General features: G+C 39.5%; 1 protein-coding gene across 9 annotated transcripts in view; it reads left to right on the forward strand.

Annotated features, from left to right (window-relative positions):
* Positions 1-20,332, forward strand: part of XPNPEP3 (X-prolyl aminopeptidase 3) — a 75,145-nt gene that overhangs the window by 36,241 nt on the left and 18,572 nt on the right. For all 9 annotated transcript variants that reach the window (XR_006205136.1, XM_042947913.1, XM_042947914.1 and 6 more), the window contains 2 exons: positions 18,216-18,278; positions 19,591-19,704. Coding sequence is in view for 8 of the 9 variants with exons in the window: in XM_042947913.1 (XP_042803847.1) it covers positions 18,216-18,278; positions 19,591-19,704 (177 nt within the window). In the remaining variant the exon portion in view is untranslated. The remainder of the gene's footprint in view (positions 1-18,215; positions 18,279-19,590; positions 19,705-20,332) is intronic.

Genomic DNA, 20,332 nt, shown 5'->3' on the forward strand with positions numbered 1-20,332 from the left:
TTATTTTTGAGACAGAGAGAGACAGAGCATGAACAGGGGAGGGTCAGAGAGAGGGAGACGCAGAATCTGAAACAGGCTCCAGGCTCTGAGCTGTCAACACAGAGGCCGACGCAGGGCTCAAACTCACGGACCGCGAAATCATGACCTGAGCCGAAGTCGGCCGCTTAACCGACTGAGCCACCCAGGCGCCCCAGAAAACAAAACTTTCTTAAGACTGTAGGGCCCATAAGTGGCCCGTATTTGTGCATCACCTAGGTTTCTGCTGTGAGAATGCCTAGCCACTGTGCTTGGGATACCTTGGACTCCATTTGAATTAAGGTATCTAATAATCCAGCTTGTGTTTTAACACGCAGTCTTGTTCCCTTTGCTGAGTTGATTTGGGCGTGTTGTTTTAGTGTGTGATCTAATTATAAAATCCATTTTGTCAGCATCGTGTTATCTTTTCAAGTGGCTCGCCACTTTTGTCCTTACTCCTTAGACCTTAGTAGGTCTTTTTCAGCAGTATGTCTTTCCTCATTAAAAACAAATCTGCCTGACCAAATAACTCCTAAGCAGCTCCTAATTCCATGAAGGCTCTCTTATTTCAAATGGTCGGACACCAGATATGTTGTCATGAGTACTGCCTGCTTTTGTACAGTTAGGAAATACATTTGATATCTTGAAAATGTTAATTTCCCCAGGCTTAGATCATATGAGTAGTAGTCACTCCTAAGTAGACTTTGGTTTGAGTGTTCCACAGAACTTCCCATAACCAAACAAATTTCAGGAATGTGGACCCACCAAGTTATACCTAGTTCTTATCCTTTATCAGTGATCCATGTATCCCAATTGTTCTTCCTCCTCATGCCTGTTCACCTACAGTAACAGGGCAAATAGCTATTCTTACACATAATATTATTTTGACAGATGGGATATGCAGTAGATAACATTCTACCACCATATTCTGGTACCTTTTTTTAAACCATCATCACGATTAATGGCTATGTAATGTTCATTTAGATTATTAATATATTTCATATTCAACTAGCTAAATATTTTCTACATGTTGCTTTCCAACATAGCTCCTCTGTAGTAGATCCATCCTGTGAAATGAGAATCAAAAACATTTGCATTGTTGCATACAGTCCTAGACAGAGCTCCCATCTCTTGATCTATTTTGAGGACATATGTCACTCAGGGAAGTGTATTTGTTAGGTTAGCTATTGTTCAACTCTCTCCCAGAAGAGGAGGCTTCATCAGACAGAGTCCTTTGCCCCAAAGGGCTTCTGGGTTAAAGCTAAGAGAAAATATTATTCTCTTCCTTTAAGCATCTCCTTAGGCACCAAAATTATGTTAGATTTTCCTTTTTGTGGAACTCATTTTTTGGCTCCCTTCCCCTCAGTGACAATCTGGCCTTTCTTCCATTTGTCATTCATTTTAACCCACATCTTTACCACTGAAGAAGAATTTTCTGGTTAGTCCATTCCCAATAATAGAAGGACAAATTGGATACATACAGAAAAATGGGTCTAAACTATTGGCAACCAAAGCAATTTTTATTAATAATTTGAGCTTCAGTGGGGGCCAGTGGTCTATGTCTTTGTTTAGTACATTGTTGCCTGGCTTGAGTCCCTCCATGTCCATTCATTTCATGGACCTTCATTGCCATTTCAAGAGAATGAATTAGGCCATCAACTTGTTGATTCCATTTACCTTCCAACCCTGGCATCGGGTTTCTTTAGTAAGCATCATATGGCCTGCTTTGATTTGGCCTCAGACTTTCCATAGAGATTTCCAGAGAGCACTGGCCCCACATGTGGGGATCTTTTACTATCCAGTTATTTATGACCCACTTGTTAGACCAATTGAAAGTTGATTGGAAATAGCCTAGGATCAGTATTATCCAAATAGTAAGGCTTCTATTTGCATCTAGTTCTTTTGTCACAGGTAAGAACAGAGCATATAATGCAGCTCAGTGGACAAAATTGTATTACATTCTTCCATAAGGATTTTTTTTTTTTTTTTTTTTTTTGAGGGAGAGAGAATCTTAAGCAGGTTCCACGTCCAGCACAGAGCCCGATGTGGGGCTTGATCTCGCGACCGTAAGATCATGACCTGAGAGGAAATCAAGAGTCAGCTGCTTAACTGACTGAGCCACCCAGGCGCCCCTTCCAAAAGGATTCTACGTTCTTCTGCACTCAGAGCACCTGCTTTCCATACAGAATTACTCTCAATTCTGGAGCTACCATCTATGACCAATTGCCTGGCGTCCTTGGGCAGTTGGTTGAACGAAAAGAACCGAGGAAAAAAGACTTGTAAATATGAGTCTGTCCCATCCTCTGGTAGCATGCTCTATATAGTGCATTTTCATTTTATGATGGAACTTCTTTGGGTATCACCCCTCTTACTTAAATTTTGCTTTTCTGATATCACCAATGACATACATATTTCAGATCTTAATTTGCTCTTATAAGTCTTTCAGTTATTGGGGCTACCTCAGTAAATGCCCCACAATAAGTCAGCAGCTATCTTTCAAAAGACATAGAGTGGAAAGCAGCATCTAACAGTGTCTTAGCCGCAAAGCCCAGAGGCTATCTTGGAGTTGTGAGTATGCCTTTTGCTAGAAATTCCAGTTGGGATGAGTATGGATGGCTGACACTTTTAATATCATTTCAGCATTAAGATCATGTGATCCTAACATAATAGCTTAAGCCACAGCCTTCTGCAGTTCTAAGAAGGCTTCTTTTTGTTGAGGCCCCTAATCAAATAAGGCCTTTTTCGCTGTGATTTTATGAATTGGAGCCAAGAAAATCCCTAAGTGAAGTATAGTTTCTCTAAAAGCCAAATATGTACAGTTAGCTGTTGTTGAGCCTCTTTAATCTGAGGGTCAGGGAGTGATAACAGTTTATTCCTAGTGTCCTGTGGTGTGTCATGGATTGCTCCAACCCATGTCATCTCCCAAAATTTCGTAGTCTGTGTAGGGCCCTGGATTTCTAGCAAGGTTAATCAGTCATCCCCAGTCAGTCATATGACTTATGACCTTAGTAAAGTCGCTTTTAACTTGACCCATGGTTTCAGATGATAATTATTTGTATTGTCCAGCTATATTAGATCTAGGTCCTGCTTCATCAGATTGTGACAATACTCAGAGGAGTTCTAATATTTTTGAGGTAATACTGTCTATTGGGAACCATTCTGCATGAATACAAGTTGTTGTAGGCTCTCACTGGTAACTGACAATGAGAAGACTGCATTAGCCAAATCAATAGAGAATACCAGTCACCTTTATCTTACATGAGTTGAATAGTCAGGACTGTACTGGAGACAGCTAAGGCTCTTCAGGATATGGTTTTATTGAGTCCCCTATAGTCTGCTGACAGTGACCTGATTCATCAGTTGGCCTAACTGGCCACACTGGGCTGTTGCAGTGAGTTTATGGACACTAATATACTTGCATCTTGACATTTCCTTATTTAGAATAGTAATTTCTTAGTGCCTTCCAGGTATCTAATAATGTTTCCAAGTTACTAGTTGAGTTAGGTTAATTCTAAAGGCTCCCATGGGGCGCCTGGGTGGCTCAGTCGGTTAAGCGGCCGACTTCGGCTCAGGTCATGATCTCGCGGTCCGTGGGTTTGAGCCCCGCTTCGGGCTCTGTGCTGACAGCTCAGAGCCTGGAGCCTGTTTCGGATTCTGTGTCTCCCTCTCTCTGACCCTCCCCCATTCATGCTCTGTCTCTCTCTGTCTCAAAAATAAATAAACGTTAAAAAAAAATTAAAAAAAAAAAAAAAAGAAGAAAAAAAAAGGCTCCCATGTTGCAAGTCCGATGAGTACTGGATGAAGGGAGGATGGAAATTATTCCTTTCTTCTTATTACCCAGTAGGGGGAGGAATTTTTATTCAAACATTATATTCATATCAATTATACATCCAGGTAAGGGAGACATCACAGTATCCTTTTTATTTACATTCCAACTTCTAACTACACTTTAATTTTTAACCTTTTCACAGTATCATCCCCATGTTCCCTTGAATTAATTTTGTCATCCCTAAAGGGGTTCATTTGCAGCCCTAGGCAGTACTGCATGCTATGTTCCTAAATTCAGTAGATCCAAAAGAGTTTCTTCTCCACATCCAGCCAGTCACTCACACATTTGTAAAATGTCTTGAGTTCCCTGCCAGAGATGACCCTGGCCTTCATGTCAATATTCTCTTTCCATTATTTTTATATCAAGAGCCCATATCTTGACATCTGATGATAGCAGCTCATTGGAATCTTTTTCTTTCTAAGTTCCTCTAAACTCAGATAAATTGAGTATATCTGCCTTGGAATTTTTATACCCTGAGGAGTTTGAGGAAGGCAGTTTGCCAATTCTCTGCCTTACTTTAAAATTATCAAAGTTTGACACTCCTCAATTTCCTCCTTTTTATATCATTAAAAAAAAATTTTTTTAAGTTTATTTATTTTTGAGAGAGAGTGAGTGGGGGAGAAGCAGAGAGTAAGGGAGAGAGAGAATCCCAAGCAGGCTCCACATTGCCAATGCAAAGCCCAGTGTGGGGCTTGAACTCACAAACCATGAGATCATGACCTGAGCTGAAACCAAAAGTTGGACACTTAACTGACCAAGCCACCCAGACGCCCCTCCTTTTTATATCTTTTTTTTAAATTTATTTTTAAATTTACATCCAAGTTAGTTAGCATATAGTGCAACAATGAACAATGTTGTTGCCTGAGTTGTTAATGTTAGCCATTCTGACAGGTGAGAGGTGGTATCTCATTGTGGTATTGATTTGTATTTCCCTGATGATGAGTGATGTTGAGCATTTTTTCATGTGCTGGTTGGCCATCTGGATGTCTTCTTTGGAGAAGTGTCTATTCATGTCTTTTGCCCATGTCTTCACTGGATTATTTGGGTTTTGGGTGTTGAGTTTGATAAGTTCCTTATAGATTTTGGATACTAACCCTTTATCTGATATGTCATTTGCAAATATTTTCTCCCGTTCCATCAGTTGCCTTTTAGTTTTGCTGATTGTTTCCTTTGCTGTGCAGAAGATTTTATTTTGATGAGGTCCCAGTAGTTCATTTTTGCTTTTGTTTCCTTGCAGCCAGAGACGTGTTGAGTAAGAAGTTGCTGTGGCCAAGGTCAAAGAGGTTTTTGCCTGCTTTCTCCTCTAGGACTTTGATGGCTTCCTGTCTTACATTTAGGTCTTTCATCCATTTTGAGTTTATTTTTGTGTATGGTATAAGAAAGTGGTCCAGGTTCATTCTTCTGCATGTCACTGTCCAGTTTTCCCAGCACCATTTGCACCATTTATTCCATTGGATATTCTTTCCTGCTTTGTCAAAGATTAGTCGGCCGTTTGTTTGTGGATCCATTTCTGGGTTTTCTGTTCTGTTCCATTGATCTAAGTGTCTGTTTTTGTGCCATATATCATTTTTAATTAATCATAAAAAACTGAATTATTTTAGGATCTGAATTATTGCCCCCTCTCTTATTTTTTTTGATTTGCTATTTTTGTTGTAAAATTTATATGACATAAAATTTCCTATTTTAGCCATTTTTAAGTGTACAACTCAGTGGCATTGAGTACATTCACATTGTTGTACAACCAGCATCATTATCTGTTTCCAGAACTTTTTCATCATCCCAGATAGAAATTCTAACCATTAGAGTTTCCCTTTTCAATAACTCCCCATTTCCCCTTTCACCATCCCCTGATAAGCTCTACCCTACTATGAACTTGTCTATTCTGAGTACCTCATATAAGTAGAATCATACAACATCTATCTCTTTTTTTCTTGTGTTGCCTATACTTTTGGTGTCCTATCCAAAACATTATTGCCAAATCCAACATCGTGAAACTTTTCCCCTATGTATTTCTCTATGAGTTTTATAATTTTAGCTCTTACATTTTAGTCCTTGCCAATTTTTTAGTTAATTTTTGTATGTGTTTCTTAAGAGAATCATATGGGTAAATCTTCATGACCCTGGATTTGGCAATGGATTCTTAAATATGACACCAAAAGCAGTAGTAACAACAACAAAAAAATGGACAAATTGGGCTTCATCAAAGTTGAAAACTTTTGTGCATCAAAGGACATCATGAAAAGAATAAAAAGATAACTTATGAACAGGAGAAATATTTGCAAATCTGTATCTGATAAGACTCTAATATCCAGAATATATAAAGAACTCTTATAACTCAACAACAAAAAGACAATGGTTCAACTTTTTATTCTTTTGCATGTCCTCTTACTGGATTTTATTTCCCTTGTAAAGTCCTCAATTCATTATTATCTTTTTATTATCCATAGGAGGAAGTTGAGATTAAAGATCTGAAACTGTCTTTTTATATCCTCCTGGGTTCCAACAACAAAGTCATATATGAAATCCCTTATTACAGTGTCAGTCATAACCAAGTAAGGGGCATCCCATAAGGGTGTTCATTTCCTTCATCAGATAGCACTGACTATCTGATGCAGCTTCAGGAGGTACTGACCATATATATAACAAGGGAGAGTCAGGGCAATATCCCTTCTATGTTGGACACATCCCTTAATCCATTCTAGTAAACTAGGGATTGTCATGTGATCCACAGTAAGCCCTAACATTTTCCTCTCCTCAGCAGTGCTTAAAGCCAAAGATACTGCTCCTTGATCTAAAATTCTCAGGATTCATTTTTAAAAAGAATTCATCAGGTTGCTGCATCTAAATCTGAAAAATGGCTCATTTCCTTCACTGAATAACCCCTTTCACTATCTTTTGTCCTGCCTCGTCAGTTTGCCCTACTTGAATTAGTTGTAGTGAATGTCTCTCACAAGCTGATTTATCAAAAAATAAAGTGGCTTGGGTTCCTTTGGTCGGAGCACCACCTATTGGCCAAAGGTGGAATTCTTGTGAAGGAGATTCTGAGCTTGCTTTCAGCTGATACAAAGCAGCAAACAAACAAACAAACAAACAAACAAAAAAACACTGAGTTTTTAGCAGAACTGCCATTGATGTGCACTTCTCTTCTAGTCCATTTTTACTACCTGCTAAGGTTCAGGTTCTATCATTTCCTGATTCTACAGATTTCAAAGCCAGTGCTAATTCAAACCAAGAATGGTTTGGCAGTCACCCAAGTTCATAATTGGATTTTCATCCTCTTTATCAGAATCTTTCTTTTTCTTTTAAAAATAATGCTTTAACCATATATTTAATAAAAAATAATTCAGGTATGCTGGAACAAATGGATATCCACATGCAAGAGAATGATGTAGGATCCCTACCTCACACCATATACAAAAATTAACTCAAAATGGATCAAAGACCTAAACTTAAGAGCTACAACTATAAAATTCTTAGCAGAAACAAACATTTATGACCTTGAATTCGGCAATGAATTCTTAGATATGACACCAAAATAAGCAACACAAGAGAAATAAATTGGACTTCATCAAAATTATAAACTTCTATGCATCAATCAAAGGACATTATCCAAAAAGTGAAAAGACAACCTATAGAATAGGATAAAATGTTTGCAATCCATATATCTGATAAAGGTCCAGTATCCAGAATATGTAAAGAGCACTTGCAACTCAAAAACAAAAAGATAACCCAGTTAAAAAATAGGCAGAGGACTTAAATGGGCATTTCTCCAAAGAAGATATACAAATGGCCAATAAGGACATAAAGAGATGCTTAATATCATTAGCTATTGGGGAAATGCAAATCAAAACCAAAATGAGATACCACTTCATACCTGGTAAAATGGCTATAATTTAAAAACAAAGCACATAGGAAGGGAAGATGGCAGTGGAATAGGAGAATCCCTAGGCTCTCTTCATCCCACAAATACAACTAGATAACTGTCAAACCATCCTATATACCCCAGAAATTGATCTGAAGACTGGCAGAACAAACTCTACAACTAAAGGTGGGGAAGAGGCCACATCGAAGAAGGTAGGAAGTGCAGAGACACCGCTTGGGAGAGAAACAGAATGCAGCCCCTGCGGTGGGGAGGGAGCCACGATCCCAGGGAAGGGCTAGAACAAACTAGCACACAGGAGAGCACTCAGGGATAACAGATCCCCATAGCAATTGGCTTGGAAAGTGACAGGGCACAAATTTTGTGAGTTCTTGCAACCAGCAGGGCTTAAAGCCTGAAGTTTGAAAGGTCAGCATGCTTGGCTCTGAGAGAGTTCAAAGGACATTGGGGCCGTTCTTGGAGAAAAGGCAGAGCAAACAGCCTGTGGACAAACAGTGTGGAAACCGCTATTTGAAGAGCACCTGAGGCACAGACTGTAGAGGGTTAGTTGTTCACCTCAGAGTGTATCCCAGTGAAGCAGCAATCATGGAGAGATCCCTCTAAGAACAAAGGAACTGTCAGGCTCCATTTCCCTCCCCGACCCCTCAGCATAAGCACAGGGCCACTACTGAGAACCAGCAGTGTCAACACTTGCTACCTAAACTGCTTACACCAATCCCCCCTTTTCCACTCCAGTGGAACTGCTCTTCCCAGTCACACTTTCCTCAGTCCCGGGTCATTGGGTCCCACTCCCATCCCAGAAGACCAGCCTGAACCCCTGCCAACACATTTCCCAGCCCGGGAGTTTTGCAAGGCCTTGGTTCCAAAGGTGGGAGCAACAGGTCTCTTTGCAAGCAGACCAGAGAACACTTAGTTGAAATGCACCACATTCAGGCCAGGGACCAGACACTGCCCACAACAGGCAAAGAGAGCCCCCGCAGACAAGTGGCCTGAAGGATAAAGCAGCCAGGACATAGCAGCACATGTTGGAGACACTCCCCGAAGCACCAGGCCCTGGGGACAGAGGACACTACATTGCAGGGCACTGCAGGACCTCTTCTTCATAAAGCCATTGCCCTTAAGAACAGGAGATGTAGCTGACTCTCCTAAACAAGCACAGACTTAGACAAAATGAAAAGATGAGATTTGTCCCAATTGAACAGGACAGGGTCATGGCTGGAGAGCTATGCAAAACATGCATAAGTACTTGCCAATGGAGAATTTAAAGCAATGATTATAAGGCTACTCAACGAACTTGAGAAATAGTGGAGGGCATCAGAGAGATCATAACACAGAGATAAGGAATAACGTAGCAGAGATAAAGGGCCCTTCTTCCAGCAGGCTGGAAGAAGCAGAGAAACAATGTAATGACCTAGAAGACAGAGTAATAGAAAGTAATCAAGCTGAACAAAAGAGAGAGAAAAGAATTATGCAAAATGAGAATAGACTTAGGGAATTCAGTGACTCCATCAAACATAATAACATTTATATTATAGGAGTCCCAGAAGAAGAACAGAGAGAAAAGGGGGCAGAGCATTTATTTGAAGAAATAATAGCTAAAGACTTACCTAATCTGGGGAAGGAAAGAGATATGCAGATCCAGGAGGCACAGAGAACCCCCCCCAAAAAATCAACAGAAGCAGATCCACACCAAAACATATTGTAATTAAAATGGCAAAATATAGGGGTGCCTAGCTGGTTCAGTCAGTAGAGCATGTAGCTCTTGATCTCAGGGGTCATGAATTTGAGCCCCACATTGGGTTGTAGAGATTGCTCAAATAAATAAATAAACATGTACATACATACATACATACATAAAGCCAAACATAGTGATAAAGAAAAAATATTAAAAGCAGCAAAATAGGGACACCTGGGTAGCTCAGTTGGTTGAGCAACCGACTCTTGATTTCAGCTCAGTTCATGATCCCAGGGTTGTGGGATCAAGGACAGCATCTGACTCCACAGCCAGCATGGAGCCTACCTGAGATTCTGTCTCCCTCTGTCCCTGTCCCCCATACTCTCGCTCTCTCGCTCTCTCTATAAAATAAAATGTAAATATAAATAAATAAAAGCAGCAAGATAAAAGAATACAGTTACATACAAAGGAAATCACATAAGGCTATCAGCAGATTTTTTCAGGTGAAGCTTTCCAAGCAAGAAAGGAATAGCATGATATATTCAAAGTGCTGAATGGAAAAAACCTGCAGCCAAGAATATGCAGCAAGGCTATCTTCAGAACAGAGGAGAGATAAAGAGTTTCACAAACAAAAACTAAAGGAGTTCATGACGACTAAACCAGTCCTATAAGAAATATTAAAGGAGAATTGAGTGAGGGAAAAAATGACAGTATGAAGGTAGGAAACACAAAAGCAGTAAAAATGAATATTTCTGTCAAAAAAAAAATCAGTCAAGGAACTCACAAAATAAAAGGATGTCAAATATGACACCATGTACCAAAGACATGGGGAGGACAGGAGTAAATAATGGGTTCAAACTTAAATGCCCATCAACTTATATAGACTGCTGTATGCAGAAGAGGTTATATACAAACCTAATGGTAACCACAAGTCAGAAACCACTAATAACTATGCAAAGAATAAAGAGAAAGAAATCCAAATATATCACTAAAGAAAACCAGCAAACCATGAAAGAGAGAAAGACAAGAAAGGATCAGAAAAAAATTTTAAGAAACAACCACAAATAAGATGTCCGTAAATATGTATCTACCAATAATTACTTTGAATGTAAATGGACTAAATGCTCCAATCAGAAGACATAGGGTGAGGATGCCTGGCTGGCTTAGTTGGTGGAGCATGTGCCTCTTGATCTCGGGGTTGTCAGTTTAAGCCCCTCATTGAATGTGCAGATTACTTAAAATCTTACCAAAAAAAATTGGGGAGATGGGGCGCCTGGGTGGCTCAGTTGGTTAAGCAGCTGACTCCTGATTTCACCTCAAGTCATGATTTCATGGTTCGGTTCGTGGGATCAAGCCCTGGTTGGACTCTGCACTCACAGTGCAGAGCCTGCTTGGGATTCTTTCCTTCTCTCTCTGTTCCTCCCCTACTCCCGCTATCTCTGTCTCTCTAAAATAAATAAACTTGGGGCACCTGGGTGGCTCAGTCGGTTAAGCGTCCGACTTCATCTCAGGTCATGATCTCGCGGTCCGTGAGTTCGAGCCCCACGTCGGGCTCTGTGCTGACCACTCAGAGCCTGGAGCCTGTTTCGGATTCTGTGTCTCCCTCTCTCTCTGACCCTCTCCCATTCATGCTCTGTCTCTCTCTGTCTCAAAAATAAATAAACGTTAAAAAAAAGTTTAAAAAAAAAAAATAAAATAAAATAAATAAACTTAAAAAAAATAAACACTAAAAAAAAAAGACATAGGGTGACAGAATGAATTAAAAAACAAGACTCATCTATATATTGCCTACTGAAGACTCATTTTAGACCTAAAGACACCTGCAGATTGAAAGTGAGGGAATGGAGAAACAGTTGTCATACAAATGGATGTAAAAAGAAAGCTAGAGTAGCAATACTTGTATCAGACAAAATGGACTTTAAAACAAAGACTGTAACGAGACAAAGGACTATATAATAATAAAGTGGACAATCCAACAAGAAGATATAACAATTATAAATATTTATGCACTCAACATGGAGCACCCAAATACATAAAACAGTTAATAACAAACAAAAAAAGAACTAATGGATAATAATACAATAAGAGGACTTTAACACCCACTTACATCAATGGATAGATCATCTAATTAGAAAATCAACAAGGAAGCAGTGGCTTTGAATGACATACCGGACCAGATGGATTTAACAGATATATTCAGACATTCTATCCTAAAATAGCAGGATACACATTCTTTTCAAGTGCATGTGGAATATTCTCCAGAATAGATCACATATTAGACCACAAAACAAGCCTCAACAAATTCTAAAAGATCGAAGTCATACCATGCATATTTTCTGATTATAATGCTATGAAACTATAAGTCAACCACCAGAAAAAATATGAAAAGACCACATATGCATAGAGCTTAAATAACATGCTACTAAACAATGAATGAGTCAACCAGGAAATAAAAGAAGAAATAAAAAAGTACATGGAAACAAATGAAAATGAAAACACAACATTTCAAAACCTTTTGGATATAGCAAAAGCAGTCCTAAGAAGGAAGTTTTTAGCAATGCAGGCCTACCTCAAGAAGCAAGTAAAATCTCAAATAAACAACATAACCTTTCACCTAAAAACTAGAGCAGAAATAAATGATATAGAAACTAAAAAACAAAACAAAACACAACAGAACAGATCAATGAAACCAGGAACTGGTTCTTTGAAAAAAATCAATAAAATTGATAAACCTCTAGCCAGCCTCTTCAAGAAAAAGAGAAAGGACTCAGATGAAATCACAAATGAGAGAGGAGAAATAACAAACACCAGAGAAATACAAACATTTATAAGAGAATATTATGAAAAACGGTATGCCAACAAATTGGACAACCTAGAAGAAATGGGTAAATTCCTAGAAACATATAATCTACCCAAACTGAAATGTAACGAAATAGAAACTTTAAACAGACTGATTACCAGCAAAGACATTGAATCAGTAATCAAAAACTCCCAACAAACAAAAGTTCAGGACCAGATGACTTCATAGGCAAATTCTACCAAACATTTAAAAAAGAGTTAATGCCTATCCTTCGCAGATTATTCCAGAAAATAAAAGAGGAAGGAAAACTTCCAGATTCATTCTATGAGGCCAGCATTACCCTGATACCAAAATCGGAAAAAGACACCACAAAAAAAGAGAGCTCTGATGAGCATGGGTGCAAATATCCTCAACAAAGTACCAGCAAACCTAATCCAGCAATACATTAAAAAAAGCATTCACCAAGATCAAGTGGGATTTATTCCTGGGTTTCATGGGTTCCAATATTTGCATATCAATCAATTTGCATATCAATAAAAGAAAGGACAAGAACTGTAGGATAATTTCAATAGATGCAGAAAAAGCATTTGACAAAGTACAACATCCATTCATGATAAAAATCTTCAACAAAGTAGATTTAAAAGAAACATACCTCAACATAATAAAGGCTACATGTGAAAAACTAACCGCTAACATCATTCTCAATGTGAAAAAATAGAGCCTTTCAGCGAAGGTCAGGAACAAGACAAAGATGTCCCCTCTCACCACTTATATTCAAAGCTCTAGCCACAGCAATCAGACAACAAAAAGAAATAAAGGCATCCCAATCAGTAAGGAAGACATAAAACTTTCATTATTTGGAGGTGACATGATATATAGTTAGAAAACTCAAAAGACCCCAGCAAAAAACTGCTAGAACCAATAAATGAATTTAGTAAAGTCGCAGGATACAAAATCAATGTACAGAAATCTGTTGCATTTCCATACACCAATAAGGAAGTAGCAGAAAGAGAAATTAAGAAACCAGTCCCATTGGGGCACCTGGGTGGCTCAGTCGGTTGGGCCTCCAACTTCGGCTCAGGTCATGATCTCGCAGCTCGTGAGTTGGAGCCCCGCGTCCGGCTCTGTGCTGACGGCTCGGAGCCTGGACCCTGCTTCGGATTCTGTATCTCCCTCTCTCACAAATATAAACAGGAAGGAAGGAAGGAAGGAAGGAAGGAAGGAAGGAAGGAAGGAAGGAAGGAAGGAAGGAAGGAGGAAGGAAAAGGAAAAGAAACAGTCCCATTGGAGTGCCTGGGTGTATCAGTCGGTTAAGTGTCTGACTCTTGGTTTTGGCTCAGATGGTGATCTCGCAGCTTTGTGGATTTGAGCCTCGCATCAGGGTCTGCAGTGGCAGTGCAGAGCCTGCTTGGGATTCTCTCTCCTCTCCCTCTGCCTCTCCCCTACTCGCGCTATCTTTGTGTCTCTCAAAATGGATGAATAAACTCGGAAGGAAGGAAAGAAGTAAACGAAAAAATCCCATTTACAGTTGCACCAAAAAGGGGCACCTGGGTGCTTAAGCTCAGATCATGATCTCACAGTTCATGAGTTCAAGCCCTGCATTGGGCTCTGTGCTGACAGCTCGCATTCTGTGTCGCAGCTCTCTGCCCCTGCCCCGCTCACACTCTCTCTCCCCCCCCCCAAAAAATAAATAAGCATTTTTTAAAACTAAAAAAAAACAATTGCACCAAAAATAATAAGATACCCAGGAAACCTAATCAAAGAGTGAGAGACCTGTACTCTGAAAACTGTAAAACACTAATAAAAGAAATTAAAGACAGTACAAAAAAATGGAAAGACATTCTATGCTCATGGGTTGGAAGAACAACTATTGTTAAAATGTCTGTACTACGCAAAGCAGTCTCCATATTTAATGCAATTCCTGTCACAATACCAACAGCATTTTTTCACAGAACAAACAATCCTAAAATTTGTGTGGAACAACAAAAGACCCTGAATAGCCAAAGCAGTCTTGCAAAAGAAAAACAACTGGAGACATCACAGTTCTGGACTTCAAATTATTTCAAAGCTATAGTGATCAAAACAGTATGGTACCAGCACAAAAATAGACTCATAGATCAGTGGAACACAATAGGTGGCCTAGAAATAAACCCATAATTATATGGCCAATTAATTTTGACAAAGCAAGAAAGAATATCCAGTGGGGAAAAGACAGCCTCTTCGGTAAGATTGTGCTGAGAAAACTAGACAGCAACATGCAAAAAATGAAGCTAGACCACTTATACCATACACAAAAGTAAACTCAATAAAGACCTACAGCCATGAAAATCCTTGAAGAGAGCACAGGCAGTAATTTCTCTGACTGGCCATCACAACTTTTTTCTAGATAGGACCCCTGAGGCAAGGGAAACAAAAGCAAAAATAAACTGTTGGGACTACATCAAAATAAAAAAACTTCTGCACAGTGAAAGAAACAATCAACAGAACTAAAAGCAACCTACAGAATGGGGGAAGATATTTGCAAGTGACATACCCAATAAAGAGTTAGTATCCAAAATATATAAAGAACTTATAAAACTGAGCCCCTCTCCCCAAAAACCCCAAATAATCCACTTAAAAATGGACAGAAAGTGGTGCCTGGGTGGCTCAGTCCATTAAGTGTCTGACTCTTGATTTCAACTCAGGTCATGATCTCACAGTTTGTGCGTTCAAGATCCATATCAGAGCCTGCTTGGGATTCTCTGTCTCCCTCTGTCTCTCTCCCTCTCTCAATCTCTCTCTCTCAAAATAAATAAATAAAAACATTTTTTTTAAATGGGCAGAAGACATGAACAGACATTTCTGCAAGGAAGACATCCAAATGGCCAAAAGACACATGAAAAGATGCTCATCAGGAGTGCCTGGGTGACTCAGTTGGTTAAGATTCAGCTCAGGTCATGATCTCATGGTACAGAGATCTCTGCTGATAGCATGGAGCCTGCTTGGGATTCTTTCTGTCTCCCCCGTCTCTCTCCCCTGATTGTGCGCACACACGGTCTCTCTCTCAAATAAATAAACTTTTAAAAAATTAACCAATTTTTTAAAAATGCTCATCATTGCTTATCATCAGGGAAATGAAATTCAAATTACAATGATATATCACCTCACATCTGTCAGAATGGCTAAAATCAAAAACACAAAACAGGTGTTGGCAAGGATGTGGAGAAAAGGAACCCTCTTGCACTCTTGGTAGGAATGCAAACTGGTGCAGCCACTCTGGAAAACTGTGTGGAGGTTCCTCAAAAAGTTAAAAATAGAACCACTCTATGATGCAGCAATTGCACTCCTGGATATTTACCCAAAGAATACAGAAACACTAATTCAAAGGGATATGTGCACCCCTATGTTTACAGGCACATTATTTACAGTAGACAAGATATGGAAGCAGTCCCAAGTGTCTACTGATTGGTGAATAAAGAAGAGTAGTATGTATATATATGTATAATGTGTGTATACACACACACATACACGATGGAATGTTACTCAGCCATAAAAAAAAAAGGATGAAATCTTGCCATTTGCAAAGGCATGGATGGAACTAGAGAGTATAATGCTAAGCAAAGCAAGTCAGTTGGAGAAAGGTAGATACTATGTAATTTCACTCATGTGAAATTTAAGAAATGAAACAAATGAGCAAAAGGGAGATAAAAAAGAGAGACAAACCAAGAAAGAGACTTTTAACTGTAGAGAACAAACTGAGGGTTTACCAGAGGGAAGGTGGGTAGGAGGAGAGGGTGAAATAGGTGATTAAGGAGTGCATTTGTGATGAGTACGCGGTGATGAAAATAAAAACTTAAAAAGTAAATAAATAAAAGTAAAACACACACAGGAAAAAAAACAAATTTTGGTAAAGATGTGAAAATTTGGAACATTTTTACATTACCAGTGGGATTGTGAAATGTTTCAGCCACTGTGGAAAATAACTTGGAGGTTTCTGAAAAACTTAAACAGAATTAACATGTGCCCTAGTAATTCTACTCCTAGATGTATGACCAGAAGAATTAAAAACACGTACTCAAACAAATACTTGTACGCAAATGTTCACAGAAGCGGTATTCACAGTAGCCAAAAGATGCAAACAACCCATATGTCCATCAATGGATGAATGCATAGACAAAAGGGTGTGTGTGTGTATATATGTGTGCACAGGCACACATGCTTACACGCGTGCCTTTCAGTAAAGGTTTGAAAGGAAATTAATAAAAAGACAAAGGGTGCTGGTTAGAGCCAAAAAACAAAAAGACAAGGGCGCCTGGGTGGCTCGGTCGGTTAAGCGTCCGTCATTAGCCCAAGTCATGATCTCGCAGTCTGTGAGTTCGAACGCCTCATCGGGCTCTGTTCCACAGCTCAGAGCCTGGAGCCTGCTCCAGATTCTGTGTCTCTCTGCCCTCCCCCTGCTCGCACTCTGTCTCTCTGTCTCAAAAATAAACATTAAAAAAAAAAAAAAAGACAAATCCCTCTTTTAAGTGAATGATCCTCACTAGAGATCCCATACTCTTCTCTTGTTATGTTTTGTTTTAGCTTCGTGGTAAAAATGTAGTGCCAACAATTTATTCATCAGCATTTGCATTTGTATGTACGTAAATAAGTATACTTTAAATTTAATTAATTCATTCAGCAGATATTTATGGAGTATTTGCTATGGTGCCAGGTACTGTTCTAGGTTCTAAAGACACAGTGGTGAGCAACACAGACTTGCCGTGTGTCGCTGTCCTCAGTGTACACTCCAGTTGAAAGACAAGAAACAAACATGCTGTATGGTCAGCTGGAATTCAATGCTCTCGAGAAAAATGAAGCAGTGGAAGGGATAAAGTGCCAGTGCTCAGTTAGGCAGGGTGATCAGAAAGGCCTAAGGATGAAACTTTTGAGAGAAGATCAGAATGAGAAAAGGAGCAAGCCCTGAAGCTGTTTCCATTATCATCCCTCTCACTTATCCTCCATTGGGCTCTTCTATGGTGAGGTCATTGCCTTGTATTTAGAGAAATGTTATTAAAAACATTCCTTCCCACGTTGCCTTCACTCTTAGAACATAGCAACTCCAGAGAAATTCGTTTCTGGTTATGGTATCATACAGCCCTATCCCTGTGCATCTGATTTGTTTTTATCCCACAGGCATGGGAAATTGAGCTGATGTTTTCCTTTTTCACACTGGCTGCTAGAAAACTCAGTTATATTTGTGGTCTATCCACGATTGCTATTGTCATCAGGAAGGTCATTATAGTATACATTACTATTTTGTTGAGCTCCATTCCCCTTAAGGCTTGCTTTTTTTTTTTTTTTAACTCTACCATGAATTTATGCTATCTTGTTGTATTTTGTGTATCCGGTATCCGTGTAAGCTAATCTAAATCTTTTTTGGCATGGGGTATAGTGGTGAATTTTAAGCATATATATTTATAAAAGTAGAAAACACACACATGCACTGTGGCTACTACAGAGAAATAATTTAAGTACTTATACTATATGTGACTCTGAACTTGGGGCAGTTTTGTCCCTCAGGGGATATTTGGCAATACCTTATTGTCACAGTTGGGGAGTGCTGCTGGCATCCTACATTGAACAGGACAATCCCCCCACCTCCCAACATACAGTTATCTAGTCCAGAATGTCAGCAATAGTGCAGAGGTTGAGAAACCTTGCTATAGACTGGACCATTCAATCCATTATTTCATATATTTCTGGGCTGTTTTGTTACAGAAATGGCAAAATGTGTTCCCGTGTCCCTTATTGTAGCATACAGCGTATATTCTGAGTGTGATAGTCGGGTGCCCTTCCGCTAAATCTGTCATCAGTCGCATAGTCTTAAAAGCAATAGTTTCCTCTTAGAAATCTATATTATCATGCTCACAAAGTCACAACTTCAGGTCAACAAAATTGGGGAGAAGGGTGCTTTTCACCTGAGCTCCAGTATTTTGAATGTTTGAGTAAGCAACAGTTAAAATGAGACTGTTCTTTTCATTCTCCGTTCTGTCTGCAGGCTTTCATAGAGACCATGTTCGCCAGCAAAGCTCCTGTGGAGGAAGGCTTTCTCTATGCTAAGGTGAGCTTTAAAAGATTGGGAAGGTTTTGGGGTGCCTGGGTGGTACAGTCGGTTAAGCGTCCGACTTCATCTCAGGTCGTGATCTCACAGTTCGTGAGTTCCAGCCCTGCGTTCATGCCCTGCGTCAGGCTCTGTGCTGACAGCTTGAAGCTTGGAGACTGCTTCGGATTCTGTCTCTGTCTCTCTGCCCCTCCCCTCCTCGCTCTCTGTCTCTCTGTCTCTCCGTCTCTCTCTCTCAAATATAAAAAATAAAAAATAAAACATTAAAAAAAATAAAGATTGGGAAGGTTTTGTTGGAGGCAAAAATATTAAGTAGTTCATTAGCAGATGGCTTCTAGTTGACTTTCATGGGAGTGACCGGGATATCAGTGGAGAGGATTTGGTTCTTAAACGTCACTGATAATGTATTAGATGTGTCTAAAATACTCAGAGCTACAATTAAATGAAGAAAATTGCAAAGTAGAACACATGAAGAAGCAAAGACACGATTGTGTCTCCTCTCACAGGAGGAGAATCTGAGTAGTATTGGAGACAGCTCCATGGATGGGCATGCTCCATCCTAGGACAAAGTGAAATTGGTAGAATTGACCATTTGCCAGGCATCCTTTGTCACTTTTCCAGCGCATGTAGGTTGGTAGCTATTTGAAAAGTTGAAATTAGTAATGCAGAAGTGTTGTTAATGCAAGCCGTATTCCAGTGTTTATCTAAATAAGAATAAAAAATAGTGGGGCACCTGGATGGCTCAGTTGGTTAAGCGTCCAACTTTGGCTGTGGTCATGATCTCACAGCTCGTGAGTTCAAATTCCGCGTCGGGCTCTGCTGACAGCTCAGAGCCTGGAGCCTTCTTCGGGTTCTGTGTCTTCTTCTCTGCCCCTCACCCACTTGTGCGCGCACTCTCTCTCTCTCTCTCTCTCTCTCTCTCTCTCTCTCTCTCTCTCAAAAATCAACATTTAAAAAAAAGAATAAAAGATAGAAACTTTACTTGACTGTATCTCTGTACTCAACCTTGATTGTAAGTTTTCTGTGTTCTCTTCTGGACTTAATTTGAAAATCTTAGGAAATTTGGAGCACTCAGAGGAACCAAGCAGACATAATAATAGGGTCAAATAACAGGATTGGAGCGGGGAATAAAAAAATAGATTGAAATGGAAGCATAAGAAGTCTGGTTAGATTTGATAACTCATTTTCCAGAAATGACAGAGAAGTACTTGAATGGAGGGACAGACTGTCAAGGAGAGCCCTGGCTGGCACAGCCCGGAGGAAATCCTGTCTTCAGTCATACTTGTCGTCATGCTTGGCTCTTGTTTTTCAGTTCGAATTTGAATGCCGGGCCCGCGGTGCGGACATCTTAGCCTACCCGCCTGTGGTCGCTGGAGGTAATCGGTCCAACACTTTGCACTATGTGAAGAATAATCAGCTCATCAAGGTACATGAAATGCCCTTCAGTGCCGCTTCCTATGGTGCCACTTACAAACCACTTTATTGTTTATAAAATGATTTTACAGACATTATCTCATTTGATCCTCATGTTAGTACTTTGAGATAGGAGTAACTATTGACGTGCCCGTTTAATAGATGTGGAAAATAAACTTAAAAAATTAGGCAACTCATTAGGGCAGAGCCAAGAATTCTACTCTAAAGCCTTTGCTCATCTCCTTCTGAAAGGACTTGTGGCAACAGTGGACCAAGCATATTTTGGGAGCAGATTTTAAGAGTACCTTATTAGCTATGAGGGAACTTACCTTTTATGGTTTTCTCCCCAAGTGACTATACAAGTAAAGATTGTATATACCTTTATTAAGTCCACTTTCAATTATCTATTTTAATTTTCAGTAATTTCAAAAGAATAAATATAGCATACATGTAAAGTATACAGCATATTTTTTAAATGAATACCCATGAACCAATCACTCAGCTCAAGAGCTAGAACATTACCAATACTGTATCTTTATGCTCTGCTATCCTAATGCCTCCCTCCCAGAGGTAACTAATTGGTACCCTAAATTTTTGTTCATCATTCCCTTGATTTTTTTTATGTAGTTGTATCACACATG

This window comes from Panthera leo, chromosome B4 (assembly GCF_018350215.1).
Source record: "Panthera leo isolate Ple1 chromosome B4, P.leo_Ple1_pat1.1, whole genome shotgun sequence".
In the NCBI taxonomy this organism is placed as follows: Eukaryota; Metazoa; Chordata; class Mammalia; order Carnivora; family Felidae; genus Panthera; species Panthera leo.